Raw genomic sequence first — 19,809 nt, forward strand, 5'->3', positions numbered from 1 at the left:
TGAACTTACGACTACAGGAGGACGCCAGGGGAAAACCAGCGGGGCCTAGACTAGATAGACCTAGACTGGCTTAAAGAATTAAAGAACGACTGGGGGAGGGCATTTTTCATATGAGCCATCGTCTCAAACATCAGCGTGAGCACTCGTACGCAGATCAATTTATCAACTGGCTCAGACAAGATACTCTGTAGTCCGAACACAACTCCTGTTCCTGGATCGGGTCAACAACAGTGCACTACTACCTTACTGTCAACCACGGCTTCCCGCATGCCCGGAATGAGGTTCCACGGTTTGCTACAGTGGAGTACTGTGGACACTCGATAAATGAATCCAGGAACCAGAAGCTTTGTCATGCTGAGATCGGATAACTAACCATCCGCTTGTTTGCCGGGGATGCAAATGTCAAGTGTAATCGATGCATAAAGTTCGTTTGACATTATGGCTAGCTCATGGAACGACCTCGACAAACGTGAGCGATTACTCGACAGTCGAAGAACCGTTCGTTCCATTTATTGATAATCAAGCATGGAATAGAGCCCATGACCCATGTATACTAGACTTACTAGTATCCAGTTATCCACATGTCCTCGCATGTACCTGAATCTGTCACTGGGAAATGAATTAGATGGTGACACCATCGGTGATTCAAGTGCTGTCAAGTGGGTCCAGCCTGCAGGCTTGGTACTTGTGCCATTGACCAGGAGTCAGGGATCGAGAGGTCTGAGGTCTAAGATCAGAAAATGCACATTGCAGTCTGCAATATCAATAGTTAATTGATTTTGATATCAACCTATCGAGTCAGCGTTAGAAGAGTTAGAGATCCTCCGACTTCTGATCCTACAAACGACGGTCTTAATATGCAAGATCTTCGCAACAAATCATACCGAAAGATCAATTCATCTTGCGTGGAAATTCCCGACGCAAAAGCAATATGTCCAGGATGAGAGAATTCTCGTCCAATAGAGAGGTATGTTTCATGGAACATTGTTGCCTCAATGCCTGAGGCTCATCATACCCCTGATCAGTTCATGATCTCTGCATGTGCGTTACATGAAACAAGCACAAGTAGCTTATGTATAGTAGCCTACTGATTTTTGAAAATAAATCCAAAAGATCTGATGATAACAATTGACTGGAATAGTAAGTACTCCCGACCTCATGCTTTACAAAGTAAATTTCGATCGCCGAGTCACATTTGCTAACAAACGGGTTGCAAGACGAAAGGAGAAACCAAAATTGACCATCATGTACCTAGAGAGCTGAGATCTACTGCCACGAGGTTCATGTTGAATGGGTGAGAAGGATTCATTATTATTATGATCAACCAGACATGTAGACACAGTCTTACTAATGAACATAATCAGATAGAACGCTTGAACAGTGTCTTTACCTAGCTATCCTCTTCTCATCTAGTCTATCGACATGTCAAAGAGATTCTTCATTCATCTGTTGTGTTTCAAGAGTCCCACTAGTGTCATCAACACAAAGTCAAGTCCTTGCGATAGATATCCCACAGACAGAAAGTATCCTCATGCTCTCTAACTTCCTTTTCAGTAACACAACACAACAAGTGCCCGCGAGTCCCCGATCAGCCCAGTCCAGTGAGAGCAGTATAAAAGACTGACGCGGAGCCATCCCCCTGTTAAGAAAAGCTGATGAGACATCTGTAAACTAGAAGTTCAAGCTCTCCATCCCCTTACCATTCCAACAATCCGGCCAATGATTTCGTAGCGCTCAGAAGATCCATCGTCTCCATCTTTTGGCGAGAACAGCTCGAAATCATCCCCACGAGAAAGCACCCCGCGCCGACTGGGTTCGCCGAGCCTGAACATCAAGCAAGCACAGTATGCGATTGCAGCTAAGCAGGGAATACCCGTACATGAAGAATGGGAAAACAGTGGTACGGGGAACTCACGAATCTCCCGCTTGGCAATCTCCATGCTGTCAGGGATTATCCAGATCTCTCAAGCAGGCGTCGAATTTAGAAGCAGAAGCCATCGCCTCACTCGGAAAGCTGCATTGGATCTGAATCTGGCTCGTCGGACATCCTGATAGAAAGCAAGGGGCTCCATTGCGATACTGCTACTCGGATCCCGGATCGCAATGCAGATACCTGATAATATTGACTTTGACAGTCCTGCAACTCGGCAAGATCCCTGTTGTATGCAAGGACTCGATGCCGAATTATCAATGCGTCGTTACACCAGATGTATTATTGATCGTTCGATTAGGATCGGCGGATCCTCCGAATGGTCTACCCTAGATTGAAGTGACCATTCTACAATGATGGATGTATCAACACAGTACTGTACTCAACGCCAATTTGATATTGTAAGAGATAACCAGTACATTGTAGGTAGGCAGTAATCGAACATCGTCTGTGGCTGGAATTAGGTTTCTGCAGTTTGCTTTCCGACGCAAGGGGCTGCTAGGCACAGATGTGAGGTATCAAGGTCTGGATTGATAAGCGAAACGGCGAGTGAGCTGTATGTACTTTTCTGAAAACGAGATCTGGCCTTGAGAAGAAAATGAAATTCAAATCCTAGCCTTCGTAGAAATGGAGTATTCCATCTCTGACTATGTTTGACGATATATTGAAAAGAATAACAGCTCCCAGCCTTATGCTAGGGACAGTTTATATCTGCATATATATGCTTCAGCTAGATATATATAGCATTAGTCTTCAAAGGTCCTGCTGCTATTCGCCACCTACAACTCATGTCCCTTGGAAATAGACAATGGTCCCTTCTTGACCATGATGGTAAGAACCTCGTAAAGCACATCCGCAGCGGCCCTATAAAGACACGGTCAATCCCCAACTCAAAGAAAAAAAAAAAAAAAAGAAGGGAACATACATGGTAGAAAGCTCTGCGTTTGTATCATAAGCTGGAGCAACCTCGACGATATCCGCACCGATGAAGTTGAGGCCGTCAAGGCCACGGATGATAGTGCGCAGTTCACGGGTCGACCAACCTCCAGTCTCCGGGGTTCCGGTTGCAGGTGCAACTGTCTGTCGTCAGAAGAGTCATGCTTGAAAGTCGCGGCAGAAACTCACAAGCAGGGTCAAGAGTATCGATATCTATGGAAAGATAGACGGGGTTCTCGGTGCCAACTCGGTCTCTGATCTTCTTGATGATGCCTTCGGTCCCTGCTGGCATGTCAGCATTATTGCTCACTCACATCACTCGTTGGAGTCTAACCGATGGTGTCAATTTCACGCGCCTCAACGATCTCGAAGCCGCAATACCCGTCGTTCTCATAGTCAGACGGCCCAGAAAGGGTCGTCCGGATGCCAGCATGGATGTTGGTGTCGTTCTTCAGGAGACCTTCCATGGCAGCATGGTAGAAGTAGGTTCCGTGATTGATAGCAGCAACCTGACTAGGCGAACCCCCAAAGACCTTGGGCTTCCATGTGTCCCTGGAGACCTGTCAATCCTGAATTCTGTCGTTCGTCATGGACGTGAACCTACAGATGGCTGTCAAAATGAATCACAGTCACGGGCCCGTAAGCCTTATTGATACTACGCAGCAATGGCAGTGTGATGGTATGATCACCACCCAGGGTGATGATCCGTGGCAAAGTCTTTCCGGCCCTGGACAATCCTTCAGCATCCGCATCGGTGAAAGGCTTGCGCATGAGCAAGCTGTTGTGTCCTTCTTCGATCTGCTGAATGGCCCAAGCATTGTCGTACCTAGTCCGTTATTTAGCACAGTCATGACATCGTTGATTGATTGGAGACATACGATGTCACAGGAATATCACCACAATCCAAAACCTTCAGCTCACTAACGAAAGGGTTCGCTTCCAATGGCACATTATAGCCACCGCTAAATCCCAATTTGCGTGAGCCTTGTCAAAGCCGCCATTGTAAGCATGAGTAGTCATTATCAAAACGTACTAGAGATTAAGACGGCGGGAACCTTGTCTGATGCCACTCGGGCCGAATCTTGCACCAGGTCTGTATGAGGTGCCAGTATCGAAGGGAGCGCCTGGGGCTGTGAGCACTCCTCAAAGGTTGCCAGTGTGACAGATCCAAACTCACCGATAAATGCGATATCGTATTTCTCTGCCTCACTGGAGAGACAAGGAAAGTAAGGCAGACGACCGAAAGTGGAGATGCCGGAGAAGACGGAGTCTGCCTGAGTACCACCATCACCTGGAATAGTATTGTACCACAGACTTTGATGCGGACCAGCGATGGCCTTTTGCCGATGATCGCTATGCGCGGATGCAATTGCAGAAAGTGCTAAAAGACTCAACGTGGAGGTGATCATGTTGCAGTACTGACGGGACTATATTCAAGGATGTTATGGTTGAGAAAGATACCATAGGCTACGAAAGGGCGCTGGATATATTTATGACCACAAGTAGTCCCAGTATATAGCTGTAAGATCTGCAACCCTTTCTGTCTATTGCGTGTATGATCTCGCAGATAGTTGAAATCCGCGGAGTCGAAGATAGGTGGAGAGCAAGATCGATTCAGCTGAGTGCTCCGATTTCGCAACAAAGTCAATTTTGCAATCATTGGAAGATATTCTGGGTGAGATATCATCTCTCTAGACAACTTCCTATATCGAACAAACAAAGTCAATTCGAGCTTCAGATCCTATCGCCAACAGAGTTAATTGTCGAGGATTCAGGGCTCAGTGGGCCAGACTCACAACGGCAACCTGCTAACCGATTGCTTGTGCTTCTGCACTTGATCAAATCGAGATAATAGCAGGAGAACTATTGCTCAAGCAGGTAGAATCCGTATCAGAATACGCCGATGTGGGCAGAGAAGCAGCAGTGACATCAGGACCGTTGGCATAAGCCTCGCCTGGGTGGATGGTGGGGAAAGCAATATGCAATCTAGCCATGTTATCTTAGATCCCATTCCCAGAAAGGAAGGCCGGAAGAGAATGAAGACAAGATTCCAGAAATATCAGCGAAGCAAAAGTGAAACAAGGACGAATTGAGAGCTGGGAGTTCTTATCAGTTGTTTCTGGTGGCTTATCTCAAGCTATCTTGAAGTGTGGGGTTGCCACGGATAACAGTCAACCCTATTTCAACATATCAACTATGAACAAACATCATCGTCTTAGATTACTCCGTGGGAGAAAGCTAAGATGCACCATGCATGATGAATTGGCATTGCATGTGGATACTCTTTGATTCCGGGGAAGCATAGCATCTACTGGTCTCGTCATGCTTCTTCTCAATCGTCCTTCCTTTTTAGGCCATCGAAAGTGAACAGCTCTCTGGTCATGGTCGTGATATGGTCCTTTTCGAATGATGACACAAAGTAAAAGAAGAAAAGAGTACTAGTAATAGTGTGCCCTTATCTTCTTAATCTTGCCAAGTAACGTCTGCCGACATGTGGCGCGAAGATGCTGTGATCTACAGATTCAGATGGTGGGAGAGTCTGGAGCACTGGTACCCTTTTGCTTGCCTCAGGCTCAAAGCTCCTGGTGCTCTTCTGCCTCGTCCCTCAACCACCTTTGTAAGCGACCAACTACACAACAGATGAGTCCCTATTGTGTCATTCTCATACTGCAGCGGTCCTATTCTGCGTAGATTCTGTTGGAGAATTCTGCCTCAGCTCTCTATGCACCTTTCATCGTAGGTAGCTGCAGACTAAGGGTCCCGGTTCGAATTGAACAGTCCTCGCAGCCAATTGAAGAGGCTTGAGGAGACTGGGCGGAATGACTGAGGCAGGCGCATTTGTCTCATTTTGCTTCTTTGATATTATGTACTCTATTTTTGATCTATTCTTCTAATCAGAGAAGTTGTCTTCTTTAATTGTCCACTATTCTGTAATAGACCCCGTCTCGAGACGCTCATGCACATCCATCCGCTGAAAGGCCTTTTCCACCTCCGTATCCCAATCGCTAAAAGCCACAATTAACCACTCCAACACTCCGACAATATAAAGCGCAATACATTGTCCCACCCATAGTCCCTTCAGCCCCCACCCATGGAACGCAAGCCAAATTCCCAGAGGCAACGCGCCGCAGTAATAGCTGACCATGTTCACCATAGCGCCCACATGCTGCCGGCCCATACCTCGCAGACTCCCCCCACAGCTCCCGTTCAACCCATCTGCAATCTGGAACAGAGCAACATATGGCAACACCTCGGCCGTCAGACGCACCACCCCTTGGTCGTCGTTGAAGATCTTGGCAAAGTCGTTCCGCGTACCCATAAGCACGGCCAACACCACCCCACCAAGCAGCATACTCAAACACGCAGCCGTATTCGCAGCGCGAGCTGCACCACCCGCGTTCCTAGCTCCGAGAAGATTGCCCACGCGCGCTGATGTGGCAACGCCCACACCAAACGGGATGGTATTGAGGACCTGGTCCGCGGTCATGATCACGCTCTGAGCAGCTAGCGGGATTGTCCCCAGGCGGCCGGCGGCGAGGGCGACGATCTCGAACGCCCACCACTCCGTGCCGACGTGAATGACGCCTAGGAAGGCGAGACGGGCAAATGTTCCGAGGTTGTTGAAGGCTTCTCGCGACCAGCCGCCCCAGCATTCGGAGCCGGCGATGAACCGTGCATAGAGGACGAGGAGGGCAAAGGATAACCAGTACGATATACCTGTTGCAAAGGGAGCGCCTAGCAGACCCATTTTAAAAGTGTAGCAGAAGAGGTAGTTCAAGAAGGCGTTGAAGGGGGAGGTGATCAGGAGGACGTAGGTTCCAGGCCGCATGATTCCTATGACGGTCGATGGTCAGCGGGAAACTTAGCAAAGAAAAGGAAGAGGTAATACCTTGAGCTTGCAGATACTTCTTCATGACCTCGAAATAGATGTACCCCAAACCTCCGGGAATCAAACACGTGAGAAACCGTGCACTGTCTCTCGAGAGAACTGGATCCTGACCCAAGAAAAGAAAAACATGCTCAGAACAAGCCCAAAGAATAGCAACGGGGATATAGAAAAGACCGAGCACGAAAAATCCCCGCTGCAGCAGGATCCCTAGATCATGCTTGTTCGAGCTCCCCGTGAACGAAGTCGAGGCCAGCGTATCCAATGCGGTCGTGCCTCCCAGCGCAATCATCCACGCTGTAATCATGGCGAACATGAGGGAGAAGGCGGAAGTAGCGAGGTGCTCCGGCGATAAGCGTCCGACGATTAGAACGGATGAGGTTTGTAGACTGTTTTGGAGTGTATAGGCTAGGATTACGGGGATTGATCCCTTGAGTAGGTGCCAGAATTCTGCGATGACAAGGCGTCGGTTGGAGACATCATCCTCGCCAGCAAAGGTCGTTTCGCCGTTCAGGTGCCGTGGGCTGTCAATGTCCGTTGGCTTCGGGAGGAGAGAAGTATACTCGGTTGGATTGTCTCCATCTGCGAAGGAGTTACTCCTGCGAGTCGGATCAAGCGCGTTGGGCATTTTGTCGATGACGAGAGAAGGGTCATATATAGGATGCATAGGACAACATCAGGGAGTAGTCTCTATATCAAATATACACGATATGCCAAAAGCGAGAAGCTGACAACTTGGGTTGGCAGTAAGCGTCTTTGAATAGATCAAAAGACCCAATCACCGGTGGTGTGTAAGCCTCTATCAAACAGCCAACCCAGTGGATCTGCGTTAGATCAGTTTTCTATCGCCAGTCTTGCATTTTTCTTTATGGTCACTTTTCTCTCTCCATCTCGTTATCCCAAGCACCCACGAAAAGCGCATCTATGCTATCTCAATGACCGGTGGGTCGTTCCAACCGGCCCAAGAGGAAAGTCAAGCATGGGCTCGACGACTGAACCGTCTATGACAGGCTTACTCTGACTTGCATGGCCCACACAGTACGGAGTAGAGGATAGTCCAATGCAAGGAATTCAGCCTGATGGACCATTGCAAGCAGTCTGGCCTTTCCTGCATCAGATAGTCCGATCACGGAGCCCTTATCAATGCTGGCCGCCACTTGATGCAAGTAGTCGTGGAGGCGAGAACGAGACAACAATTCGAGTACTAAATGGACAGTCTGCCTCTCCAAATATTGACCCAAATGGGAAGGTGATCTGTAACTCCATTTAAGAGTAGCGAGAAAAGGAAAAAGAGCCAAGTGGTCGATTGGCCTCGGAGAAACAGTTACAGAGCCCTTATCAGTACAGTATGTCGCCCCCGCGATTGATAATGACCCCTGATGGTGCTCAGGGTCTGGACAGTCGAAGCATATTTTTTTCGGCTACAAAGCAATCCTATATTTTCTGGAATAGATGCATCTGGACGGGCGATAGCAGTTATTGGCTCTGTTGACGAGAATATCGCCAAGAGGTCATTGGAGAATAAGTCAAACTGGTTGCAAGGGCTCTAGACCAGAAGAGACGACGTCAAAGGCTCGTCAATTTCATGACAGAATACAATTTTTGATACTGACGGTCATCGATCGATCTTCTCTTATCAATTATCTGCAACTGATAACTGGCAAGAAAGTTTCTCGTTGCTTGTGGAATTAATCAGACGCCACTCATCCAGGCTTGTTGCAGGCAGTGCCGCAGTGGTCTAGTAAAGTTCATCGACAGCCCTAGAATTAAGAAGTGCAAAGCCATGTTGCGCCACTGAAGCCCTAATAACAATTTGAGAAAGATGGATATCCAACGAGCCGTGATATGCTTATCACTTACGCAGTCTTAGTCAAGCTTTAGACTTAGCAGTTGATCGCCGGAAGTGTACCCCAGACACAACACGCACAGATAAGGAAGTTCTCCTGCTTTCTGATATCAAGTCAGCTTTTGATTTGACAATGGATTGAACGAGCTATATACCTGTAAGTTCAGATACTTTGGCCTTTAAGGCTCTTCCATTCCATGGTGTGGCTGTAGATAGACCTTTTTATACCTTGGAATGCCGAATCACTGGCATGAGAGAAATACTACAGATCCATCAACAAGACACTCACTTGAGATCGAATGTTCCCGCGTATACCATGGAAAAAGAACAGATCAAAGCTGATCTAGAGAATGCGCAGAGAGTCAGTGCGATTGATGAGAAGCAGTCTGTTCCAATTGAGCTGGGAGTCTTCGGCGAGACCACCATAGAGCAAAATGGAATCAAGATACATCCACAACCAACTTCAGATCCCTTAGATCCGCTGAACTGGTCAAGACTTGAGAAGCATACCATCTTGGGAATCGTCATGTTCAAGTCAGTCCTCGCATAGCTCAATATATCAGTCAGCCATTGCTAATATATGATCGAAGATATTTCCTATTCACTTACATCACAACGACAACAGTCCCTTCATTTCCCGACCTCCAATCTCAGTTCAATATCAGCTACTCGGAAGTCAATTGGACTGTGGCGATTCCTGCCCTAGGTCTGGCAGTCGGGCCCCTTTTTTGGACTTCGTTCAGTGATATATACGGCCGTCGGACCATTTTCATTATCGGGACGGTCATTGCTCTCGCGTCGACAATCGGTGTAGCAGTGGCAGGCAATTATAGCGGATACATGGCTGGTCGATTCTTCCAGGGTTTCGGGGTTAGCCCAGCGGCGACGGTTGGAATGGCAGTTGGTAGGTACCACATCTGCATCATCTTAATCAACAGTGACGGAGGTACTGACTCAATGTTCAAAGTCAATGATCTTTTCTTTGACTATGAACGAGGACAGAAACTTGGCTTGTGGGTTCTGGCGATTGACTCCGGGCTCTTGCTGGGCCCAACTTGTGAGTGATTCAACTAATCCTCCCCATCGCACATACTAAGGCTTCTTAGTCGGTGGCTTCTTGAATGTAGTGAGTGCAGCATGGATAAACTGGTTCAACGCCATCCTCTTCGCCGCACTGCTGGTTCTCGAACTCCTCCTCATGCCCGAAACCCTGTATCCACGTACAACTATGCTACAGCGCATGCCGCGGGAAGGCCATAAACTTCCGACCTCTTCAGATATCGAACAAAGCCCGGCTGGCGAGAATCCTGTGAGCATGGTATCAGCAGCCGAACCTGTCATCCCAAGAACAAAAGAACTCGGCTTCTTCAACATCCGACCTATTCCCGGCATGCGGCATCCCAAACCATGGGACTCCGTCGTTCGCTTTGCCCTCACTTTCCGATGTCCCGTCGTCGTTCTCAGCGTTATCGGATACTGTTTCTTGTGGTATTGGTGGATTTTGTCGGTCATCACGATGGTGCCTGCTGCGTACGCCTCGTACACGCCTTTGATTCAAGGACTGCTGTTTCTTGGGTTGTTTCTGGGGACAGTAACCTCAGAGATCTGTTGCTCAGGTAGACTGAGCGACTATATCGTTGAGAGATTGGCGAAGAGGAACGGTAGCCTGCGTGTCGCGGAGATGCGGTTGTGGCTGGTCTATCCTGCTATCCTCATCACAACTGGTCAGTTGAATGCTTCGTTCAGCTTGCGCAGATGGGCTAACCTGGATGTCAGTTGGACTTATCGTCTGGGGTGTCAGCATTGACAAGAACTACCACTGGATGGTTGGTCAAGTCGCGTTCTTCCTATGTAAGTTTGACCAGCTCATCGAGTGAGGAATCCACAACTCACAGTCCTCAGTCGCTGCCGGAGTCCAGATCGGAAACACTGTCACAAGCAGCTACATCATCGATAGCTATCCCCTTCAGTCAACGAGCGTGATCAACTTCTATGCCGTCTTCCTCAACTTGAGTGCCTTTATCAATCCAGTATGTTCCTTTGAATAACAAATCGTTGATTGCTGAGATGGTAGCTGACTTGACATCTTCAGTTCTTCATTGCGCAATGGCAGGCTACGGCAGGATACACATGGACATTTACCACGCAGGCTCTGATTGTTGTGGTTGCTGGAACGGCTGTGTTTGCATTATTGCACAGGTTTGGGGCGTCAATGCGGAAGAAGTCACCAGTGCCATCATGGGTGAATCCTGAGTTCGACTCAGGGAGTTGACCTGTAATTAGATGGTGCTGTCGGAAGTTTCCTACTATGTACTTTCGAGAGCATAAGATGTACATGAGCTAATCCTTCGTTCCACTACTTTGAACCGCTCACTCTCGTAGACAATCTTGTTTTCCATTGCCTTGCATGGGCTTCGTTTTTCAGTTGTCGCTGAATCCCTAGAGATGATACCCATGCTCTAGACCCCTGTGTGTGGCCATATTGATCAAAGACTCAAATTGTCTGTCATTATGTCCTGATTGCTTCAGGCCACTGTCACAGCAATCATGACCAAGCTGTTTGACTCTCTTTATTCACTGTCTTTCAGTGCCACACAGCCTATTTGTCCCTGAATCTGCTAGATATTCAATGACAACAGTGGATTCACTACCAAGAGGCGTTGCCTTTGTTCAACTCCACCTTCTGGTCTATAAATCCCCTCAGTTCCCCGGCTAAGTCAACGATTCTCATCTTCCTCTCGCCATCGAACTTTTTTCGCCTGTTTCTTAAGTCTTCCTTCAATATGGAGACACTCAGGACTGGCGACCATGGCCCTGGAATATCCCTATTCAGCACAACTCGCGAAGTTTGTGCATGAACCCTTTCGACAAGGTTACCTCGCCAAGCAACCCTTTCTCGTGTCTACCCAGCTGAGCAGGGTCGGGAGTACCGAGGCCCATTTGTCCCTGGCAACTTCAGGCAGAGAGTGAACACCTGTGTTGTAATTCTCTTACAGTGGATCACCGCGTTGTGCATTTCACGAGCCTTTCCACTCTTCAGAATTTGGCACGGGTTGTCCTGTCGAGACTCGAAGCCAACAATAAGAGGAAACTGGCGTAGGATGGAGAGAGTGGAAAATATGTTTCTGCTACGCTTGGTCCGACCACACTGAAATGGTGGGTGTTCCTCAGGCTCTTTGGCCTTTGCAAGCTAGAATCTTGCAGATACCTGAAGACTGACTCTCTCATCTCCCGCAGGCGCTCGTCATATTTGGGACTTTGCAGGCTGAGACGAACGACAATACCTAGTTAGCGGTATTCACACAGTCGTCATTTCAACCTGTGGAGAAAAATATCACACTGGGAGCAGAACACGTCATTATACAGATGCAAAGGCATGGTCTCGTCTCGACCTAATCCACAACCTCTCCATCTCAGATTCCTACTTGGGTGGTCAGTTCAGTACGCTCGAGCTCCAGCATTTTTTACGACAGTTCAAACCAGAGCCTCGGCAGCGGGTGGCAGAAGAGTACGTCAAGCAGATATGCTCATAACCCGAATTGTCCCGCGAGAACAGCCAGAAAGCAAGTATTCCTACGGACTTCAAAGTGCCGTCCTCGTCACGAACGCGCCTCTAGATACTCTATACTGGCATGAGGTAAGCTTTGCGCCCATTTCATCGGCGAGGAACGAAGAAGTCCATGGGGAAAACCAGCATCCAAGACGGACAGTTTTGGCATTATCCCAATATGCAATAGATTCTGGCCCCGGTGCTCCAGCATGCTACTGTAATGCCGAAGGTATATGTGGGCGAGGAACTAAGAAGTCCATGGGGAAAACCAGCATCCAAGACGGACAGTTTTGGCATTATCCCAATATGCAATAGATTCTGGCCCCGGTGCTCCAGCATGCTACTGTAATGCCGAAGGCATATGTGGATGCGGAAACCTAAATGAAGACATCTTACCTTTCGTGGGCACTCCTAGCCTTGCTCATTCTACTACAATGACAATAGCCGTCACACTCCAGTGAAGCAGATCCGGACTCAGACTGACATGCCACCGTCACTGACCCCATGCCCATCACCACTCCTGGTATGGCCACCATTCTGTTCAACCGCTGTTGGACGTCTAAAACTGGCTGGCATCAGCTAGATGACGGTCTTGAGCCAAAGCCGATCCCTGTTCAAGATCTATCCGACATTCCTAGTGCAATACGCAGGATCCTTGACCATGAACCGCAGACGGTCCTTGATCATCCTTTTCAGCGCAAGATTGCAACCTTGCGTGACATGGGACAATTCGGCGCGCGACAACGCCAACTACTCCTCTCCAACGACATCTTCACCCTCCCACTAATGAATATGTACGAGGGTATGTCGGGTGGGCCCCCTAACGCGCCAAGTGCAGTTACCTTCAACGTAAAGCAACAGGAGGCATTCCGCGCGGTACAGAGCCTTGATGGAAGCATCTCACAACTCACCTTCCTGCACCCACTCAATTATGCTCACATACATGTCACATGCTTCCGTCATAACTTACGGCATTTTTTTTGCACAGGAAATAAGACGGGTGTCCAACCATGTGTTCCATGGAGGAGCATATATGCAAAATGCCGAGGACGCGTGATATCCAGATAGGCTCCAAAACAGTCAACGACGTGAGTTTTGGCATGACGAACATAGACGTCTGCCATTGGGTGAACTCCATAATAGCCGAAGTAGACATTCCTTGGGTGAATTCTAACTACTCATGAATGCCTGGAGGACTGGACTGGGTTGGAGTGCTGGAGGTTCGGGACCAGCCCGGATGCGTCAAACAACCCGATCACTGTGATAGCTAGTGTCGAAAGTCGGTCGGTTAAGGATCATCAACGAGATAGTCAGCGGATAATGAGCATCCTCTCAGACTTCGGAGAAAGTTAGCCACCTCCACGGCAAGACGACGTTGGAAGCCCTGGGAGGGAGCATGATCTTCTCATCAATGGATATTCGAAAAGGGGGTTTCCAGCAGCGCATACTTGAGTCTGATAGGTGGAAGATAGTGATAGGTAACTTCACCCATTCTCAGCTGCCAATATCCAGAGAGGAGATCAAGCTTCGAAAGACACTTAGCTTGGTGGGTATGAACATGCACTCTTGCGGCGAACACAGCAAGAGGCAGGTATTCATCCCTACTATTCGTTGATCATGTCTTTGTCAATCCCTGACCGACGTGGAGCAGTCGATGCTGCTGCGCGAGATGCTGTGTTTCCTTTAAGTCGTACTGTGGACGTTGTGCGAGATATGGAGTGGTCCTTTGACAAATCCGGCACAGTCGCCCCCAAGTCGGTAAAGAATGATAGCCATCAGAACGCAGTGATTCTTTACTAAAGAGGTATGATTTGCGATGAGCCCTGCAATCAATGCAACGGGAACGCTGGAACCTTCTGTTCGTGCGTCGTCCCGCCTGAGTACTCCTCTCCTGGTTCGAGCAAGCGGGCCCTGTTAGGCGGTGCTTGTGCCAATTGCGTTTGGAACGGAAAGGGTTCCAAGTGCGCCTACTATCTTGGAAAGGACGGCGCATGGGATCCCTCCGAGGACCTGTATGTATTCTCACATCCTGTTTTGTCAACTCTCATTAGTTTGATGCTAACCGCCATAGTAACATCCTGCAGGATGGTGGCCTTCGGGCCATATTTCCCTGCGAGTCGCGCGAGATGAGTCCGTAGGAACTTAGCAGTTATCCATATGCATGCAATTAGTCAACTTAGTGATAGGTAACAGGCATAGTCTATCACCCAAGCACTGAGAATAGCTTTCATATCGCACAGCTCGCTGCCTGGCGCCAGCGTGCGCACAATTGAATAGCCCTTGGACCAAACCGGGCCCTTGCGCAATACGAACAGGTGGAGGCGAACGCCCCAGCAAGAGGACATTAACGCGAAAGACCCATTCAAGATCGTGCAAGGTATGTTATGTTATATTGTCACTTTCTTGTAACAGATAGGGTTAACATTTCTTAGGGCCTCTCAAAGGAGATCGATGACTATCGGAACACCACGAGCACCTTAATTCTAGCTGGTACATTCAAGCGACCTGTCAGATGCGAAAAGCCAGCTGATGGAGGCGACTAAATTTCGCAACGCCTACCTTGATTTTCACATTGAAGAAAATGAGCCGCCTAAGCGCATATGTGACGAATGCAACGCAGGATTTGACAAGTTCATTCACCTGGCTGCACATAAAAAGCACATGCACCACAACGAGACTAATAAGGAGAGAACTTGTCGCTACTGCGGCAGGATCTTTACATGGAAGGACGCTTATCTCAGACATGAGGAAAAACTATGCAGGCTTTGGCCTGGATATGTCTTGCCTGAACTAGCTCCACCTGGTCCTGCTCCTTATGGCTTGAAGTGCTCTTTTCTAAGTGGGAGTAGATCCACAAATGGATTTACTCTGTATACAGAGATATAGGAGCACTCGGATAAGTGGCCTGCTATCAATGCAGAGAAGCCAGTAAACTATAGGGGTGGGGTGTTTTACTGGTCCGGATGCCAGCGTAAGGTCAGTGTGAAGTTTCTCATGCATGAGATCCATCATCCACCCTGACAAGCAGTTTCGCATTACCATGATGCCGTTGATGCGCTGCAGGAGATCTGCAAGCAGACTCTGACGAACCTTTTCCGGAGTACGTAACAGTTTTTAAGTAACTGTAAGATATACTAACATCTATTCTAAATGCAAATAGGCCCACAGAACACGCAAATCGGTCGACACTCACTAGTCACATGCATGGCATAATGAGCTTTACATTCTGCTTGTCGCTAAGTTGGACATCAATTCCCTGATCAAGTCTCCCCAAGCCAGTTAAGGATGAGATAACATCCTCAAAATTAGTCCCATGTGGACCGAGGGTAACTGGATAGTTATGATGCCTTTTTGCCCGCTGGTCTGCACTTAAACCAGCAGGCACAAGATAGATGCCCATCTTGATACTCACTGTCCTCCGTCTACTCAGCTTCGGGAGTGACTTGTCTACTATACTACACTTATGATTTGATGTCTACTTCAATTCTACCATATATGGTTGTCTGCGACACTATATGTGGCTAGAACTATGGCTAATGTTAGACTACCTTCGTTACCGCTCATCGCGGGTTGGATAGACTGAAAGTTTCAACGATGAGGCTAGCCACAACGCCTTCCTTCTTCCAGCAGAGAATGGAAAACATTCTGCTCCCAGAGCGCTTGAAATTCCGCTTCTCCAAGGAGAAGCCATTGCCCTTGCGGGAATACGTCGCTCGGAAGGTCGTGCTCTTACGTGAAGCCAACATCGCTGATGAATCCGAGCTAGTCGTCCGAGTATGGGAAAACCTCAACCCTGTGCTGATGAACACTCCTTGGATAGTTTCACTCAGCGCCTCTTCCTTCAGGAGGTCCCTCCTAGGCTTGCGTGGCTCCAGCAACAGGGACCCAAACCACCGTCTAGACGGGACTCTGACTCCAGACGCACTCGAGAAGCAGATGACCCATAGCATTTCAGCAGGCCCTCGAAGCAGAGGGTGACGGCCCTGTTAATGCAGCATTAGTTAGTTGCACTGCTGTCCGATCTCTCCATCCGAGTCCGCCTGGTAAGGCTTGACGGAACTTCTATAAGAACACGTACTACTTCGAGCTAGGATATGCGAGGATTACGATCAATAATCAGATGTATCAATCGGGCTTTACCCGGTGTTGGGACTGGAAACATAGTAGGATTGATCGGACCTAATGCACATACATCAGTATCAAGAAGTACTTACGAATTTGTTACATTTCTTGACGATATAGAAGCCACAAGTACAGGATCATAGCCCTTGACCTCACAAAAAGACCGACTGTGTTCTAGTGCTTAGTCAATTGGATGGGTTCTGTACAGTGGTCAATGATGACCTGCTCATGTACTCAATATTGAGGTTGGACACTCACTGAATTCGCTGCAGCAGTAGCTACTTATTCAGAAGCCTCTCACTACGGGCTCCAACTGCAAGTTCTGGGTCCTAATTAGACCAGACAGCGCAAGAACTTAGATTTCATGCTATCTGGGTTTAACTTTACCTAGCGAGGCATCTGGGTTTAACTGCTCTCGCCAATGGAGTGGGTTATACTGAGACGCTCGTACATCTCACGTTGTCAATAGTCAAGCAGCATCAAATCTGCATTCAGGAATAAGATAATCTATATGTTACAAAGAAGCCTGAAGAAAGCATTCCTATTGCAGTCAAGGGGGAATCTCAGCCTTCAAAGCGCCTCCGAAGCCCAAAGCTCTTTGTAAGTCAGGTAAACGCCGATTATGCTTCCATGGAAATACACTCAAGGGGGCAGATGGGCGGAAAGGTAAAAGGGATCAAGAAAATCATGAAATTGGAACGGATAGGAGTCATTTAGACGACCCTAATCATGCTCGACGAAAGCCGTTATCAGTCGCTGTGACGACCCTTGCAGGTGGACGCTTAATGAGAACGATTGGAAGAATGACCCAATAAAAAGAGCAGAAAGTGATGCCGCAATCCAATCTCACTGTCCACTGTAATGGTCGATCACCGATCTCCGTAATGTGCAGCAGCCCCGTGGAAAAATCAGAGGTGACCGTATAACTTCAACCGATAGAAGCAGGTAAAGTTTGCCCCCCAATTTGAATTGACGCGAAAAGCGACTCGGTCTACACGGATGTCGGGCTGGTCGATGATCGCATCCAGACTGAACTCCTGGATGTGGTGATGTCTGTGGATATCATATTTCCACTTCCCTACACGGTAAAATGTCGGACCCAGAGTCGTAGCGTTCCAATAAGCACTCTCTGGTTCATTGTGGTACGCGGGACGAAGATAGCCCATTATATAGTCGTGCAGTGAGAAGCGCTCCGATAGCATCGGAGACTGGTACTCCGTTTCGAGAACTTTAGACTCAAAAGAAAGGAGCCAGTTTAGGTAGGATTTATACCAGGCGGCAGATCCTGCTTCCGTCGGAAGATCGCTAGAGGTACTTTTGTTGACCGCGTATTGAACCCAGAGCTCCATCTCCTTGGGTGCGGCTCCTGGATTAAGGGTAGCATGTTTTGGAATATGCTCGACGACCACCTCCTCCGGCACAATGGGGCGGCTCAAGTGAAGCGCCAGCTGTGACACACCGTTTCGTGGAGCGCTACACCAGCAATCTCCCACACCGTCCCAGGGCACCAAGGCCGTAAGAGGTGAGTTCCGTTTCGGAACCGGATCTGTACTCCAGTCAGATAGCCGGTCCTGCAGCCACTTAGGCAGCCTGGAAGTTTTCTCTCCATAGGTTGGACTTGTCATGCGCGGATCTACCAATACGCCCGTCCCTATACTGAGGAAATTGGGCTTCTTAGGCACCTTGACCGGCTCAATGATAGCGGTTGGGCCAGCGACGTTTTTGACCTCAGATTTGACGACTCTCAATTCCTTGGACATGGAGGAAACTTGAGCTCCTAATCTCATCATTTGGTTGTTGAGACTATTCAGCGCCTCTATGTCAGAAGTGTTCAAGGGAATTGAGGGCGCTGGATTGCGAAGGGGAAAGTGCGAGGCGATGTCGTGTGGTATGCTGGCAAGTCTGTCGCTGTAAGAATAAATGGTGAGAAGAGATATGGCGGTCAGAAACATAGCACCAGCTATTCGGAAAATTTGTGTCCATGGAAGAGTAACTGGTATTCTAGGGACAAAAGAAGTGACTGGTGTTGATCGAGCGTTGTCTGCGAAAGATTGATCTGATGACAGCGCGGTAGAAGTATTGAATGACTGTTGTTTCGTGAAAAAATGTGGAATGATAGTCCTGGCAGGTGCCGAAGACACTTCCACGTGTGATACAGGCTCATTGTGCGACTCCAGCGGCTGATCCGGCTTGGTTTGATCCGATTGTGCCTCAGATTCCACTGTCGGTTCTCGAGAGCGCGTTTTCGAGACAGAAAGACGCGAATCAGGTTCGTCTTCCTCTACAATGGTCTCATTCGCGAAAGCAAGCCCAGAAAAGCGACGGGGCGGTGCAGTAATATTCTTCCCGACTGGCTCTTTGCGATACCGAGAACGTGTCCGTTGCAGGTCATCATCGTGGATATCGCGTTCTACCATCCACGAAATAACAGACTCATTGTCTTCGATGCCTGCATTTTGCGACATTTCTAAAGACATGTCGTTGCGAGTGGGGGAGCCAATGCGCTGCAGTGGTGAAGGATACAGTTGTTCTATTGGCAGAGAGGGATATTTGGAGCCCGTGAGTATATGAGAGGCCGGACTGGACATGGTGGAAAGTGTATGTGGGATAGGAGGAGTTGGGGTAGCAGTAGATCTCTCTGCTTGCGCTTCATTCTCTCCGTTGCGCTGATTCGGGGAGACAGTCGTTTCGCGTAACGCATCAAGCAATTGTACCTGATCTGGAGTCGGTTCTCGCTTAGTTCGCCGGCGAACGGGGGATGCATTAGCAGCCGCTGACCGTCTCCGTGAGCGGGTATTCATGTGAGGTCGATCATCTGTATCATTGGATTCATCTGGGTTATTCTGTCGATCTCGCTTCTGAGCGTCTCTGATGGTTTGATCGATTGATTCGGCCACTTCTGTCAAATCCATCTTCTTCGCGACCAATCGACGAGGAAGGACAGGCGCTGCCGGAGAGCCATAGGCCCAGCTTGGCTGAGTAGGCACATCTGGCAGCGGCAGGTTACTGGCACTTGGACTCGAATGTCCAAAAATAATCGAGGCTTCAGAGCGAGCAATAGCTCCGGCTCGCCGGGTGCCCGCGCGCTTAGGCGGCATCTGTTGCAGGTGGCTGTGTACAGCCGTATATCGTTGTCTATGCGAGGTCAGTTGGAACAGCAGACAACGAGGTCTCAGGGTGGATCCGTCAAAAGGAGGCACAGATGCAAGATAGCAACACAGTCGAAGGCAGATAAACTGCGCTTTGACGAAAAGCTCAGTGTCAAGACTCACAATTTCCGTAAACAGCGCTCGCTATCTGGAGCTGGTCTGCATGAGTGGAAGCCGAGACTACTCGGGCGGCGGCCTCAGGCAGAGATCGTTCCCGTATTGTCCAAGAAGCTTCAGATAAAAGGTGCAAAGAACCAAACAAGCGTCGATAATGAATTCCGAAGCTCTAATAACACCTTCACATACCATATAATCAGTTAAATGGTTCTGCGTGATTTCCAGATTGTTGCAGTAGTGGAGTGTTAGTGAGGCGGAACTGAAGGCAAGATG

At 48.6% G+C, this 19,809-nt stretch overlaps 4 protein-coding genes across 4 annotated transcripts; 1 reads left to right on the forward strand and 3 right to left on the reverse strand.

Moving 5' to 3' along the window:
• Positions 1–1,588: 1,588 nt before the first annotated feature.
• On the reverse strand, positions 1,589–4,275 carry CDV56_108728 (agmatinase; the record flags this gene model as incomplete). Its single annotated transcript, XM_026762347.1, has 9 exons — positions 1,589–1,639; positions 1,701–1,824; positions 2,714–2,794; positions 2,856–3,006; positions 3,056–3,148; positions 3,201–3,418; positions 3,471–3,692; positions 3,745–3,850; positions 3,900–4,275. The coding sequence occupies 9 exons, from the start codon at positions 4,273–4,275 to the stop codon at positions 1,589–1,591; spliced, it is 1,422 nt and encodes a 473-aa protein (XP_026618284.1).
• A 1,514-nt stretch (positions 4,276–5,789) lies between these two features.
• CDV56_108805 (MATE family efflux transporter) lies at positions 5,790–7,380 on the reverse strand (the record flags this gene model as incomplete). The annotated part of the gene is made up of 2 exons (XM_026762424.1): positions 5,790–6,700; positions 6,756–7,380. 2 exons carry the CDS (start codon positions 7,378–7,380, stop codon positions 5,790–5,792), a joined length of 1,536 nt encoding a protein of 511 aa, XP_026618285.1.
• Positions 7,381–8,914: 1,534 nt separating this feature from the next.
• CDV56_108859 (putative MFS transporter) lies at positions 8,915–16,126 on the forward strand (the record flags this gene model as incomplete). Its single annotated transcript, XM_026762478.1, has 10 exons — positions 8,915–9,132; positions 9,189–9,502; positions 9,566–9,655; positions 9,705–10,322; positions 10,375–10,449; positions 10,501–10,628; positions 10,691–10,797; positions 12,593–12,671; positions 12,728–13,024; positions 15,692–16,126. The coding sequence occupies 10 exons, from the start codon at positions 8,915–8,917 to the stop codon at positions 16,124–16,126; spliced, it is 2,361 nt and encodes a 786-aa protein (XP_026618286.1).
• A 1,052-nt stretch (positions 16,127–17,178) lies between these two features.
• CDV56_108977 (uncharacterized protein) lies at positions 17,179–19,368 on the reverse strand (the record flags this gene model as incomplete). The annotated part of the gene is made up of 1 exon (XM_026762596.1): positions 17,179–19,368. One exon carries the CDS (start codon positions 19,366–19,368, stop codon positions 17,179–17,181), a length of 2,190 nt encoding a protein of 729 aa, XP_026618287.1.
• Between the last annotated feature and the right edge of the window lie 441 nt (positions 19,369–19,809).

Source organism: Aspergillus thermomutatus (assembly GCF_002237265.1).
Source record: "Aspergillus thermomutatus strain HMR AF 39 chromosome Unknown NODE_10, whole genome shotgun sequence".
In the NCBI taxonomy this organism is placed as follows: domain Eukaryota; kingdom Fungi; phylum Ascomycota; class Eurotiomycetes; order Eurotiales; family Aspergillaceae; genus Aspergillus; species Aspergillus thermomutatus.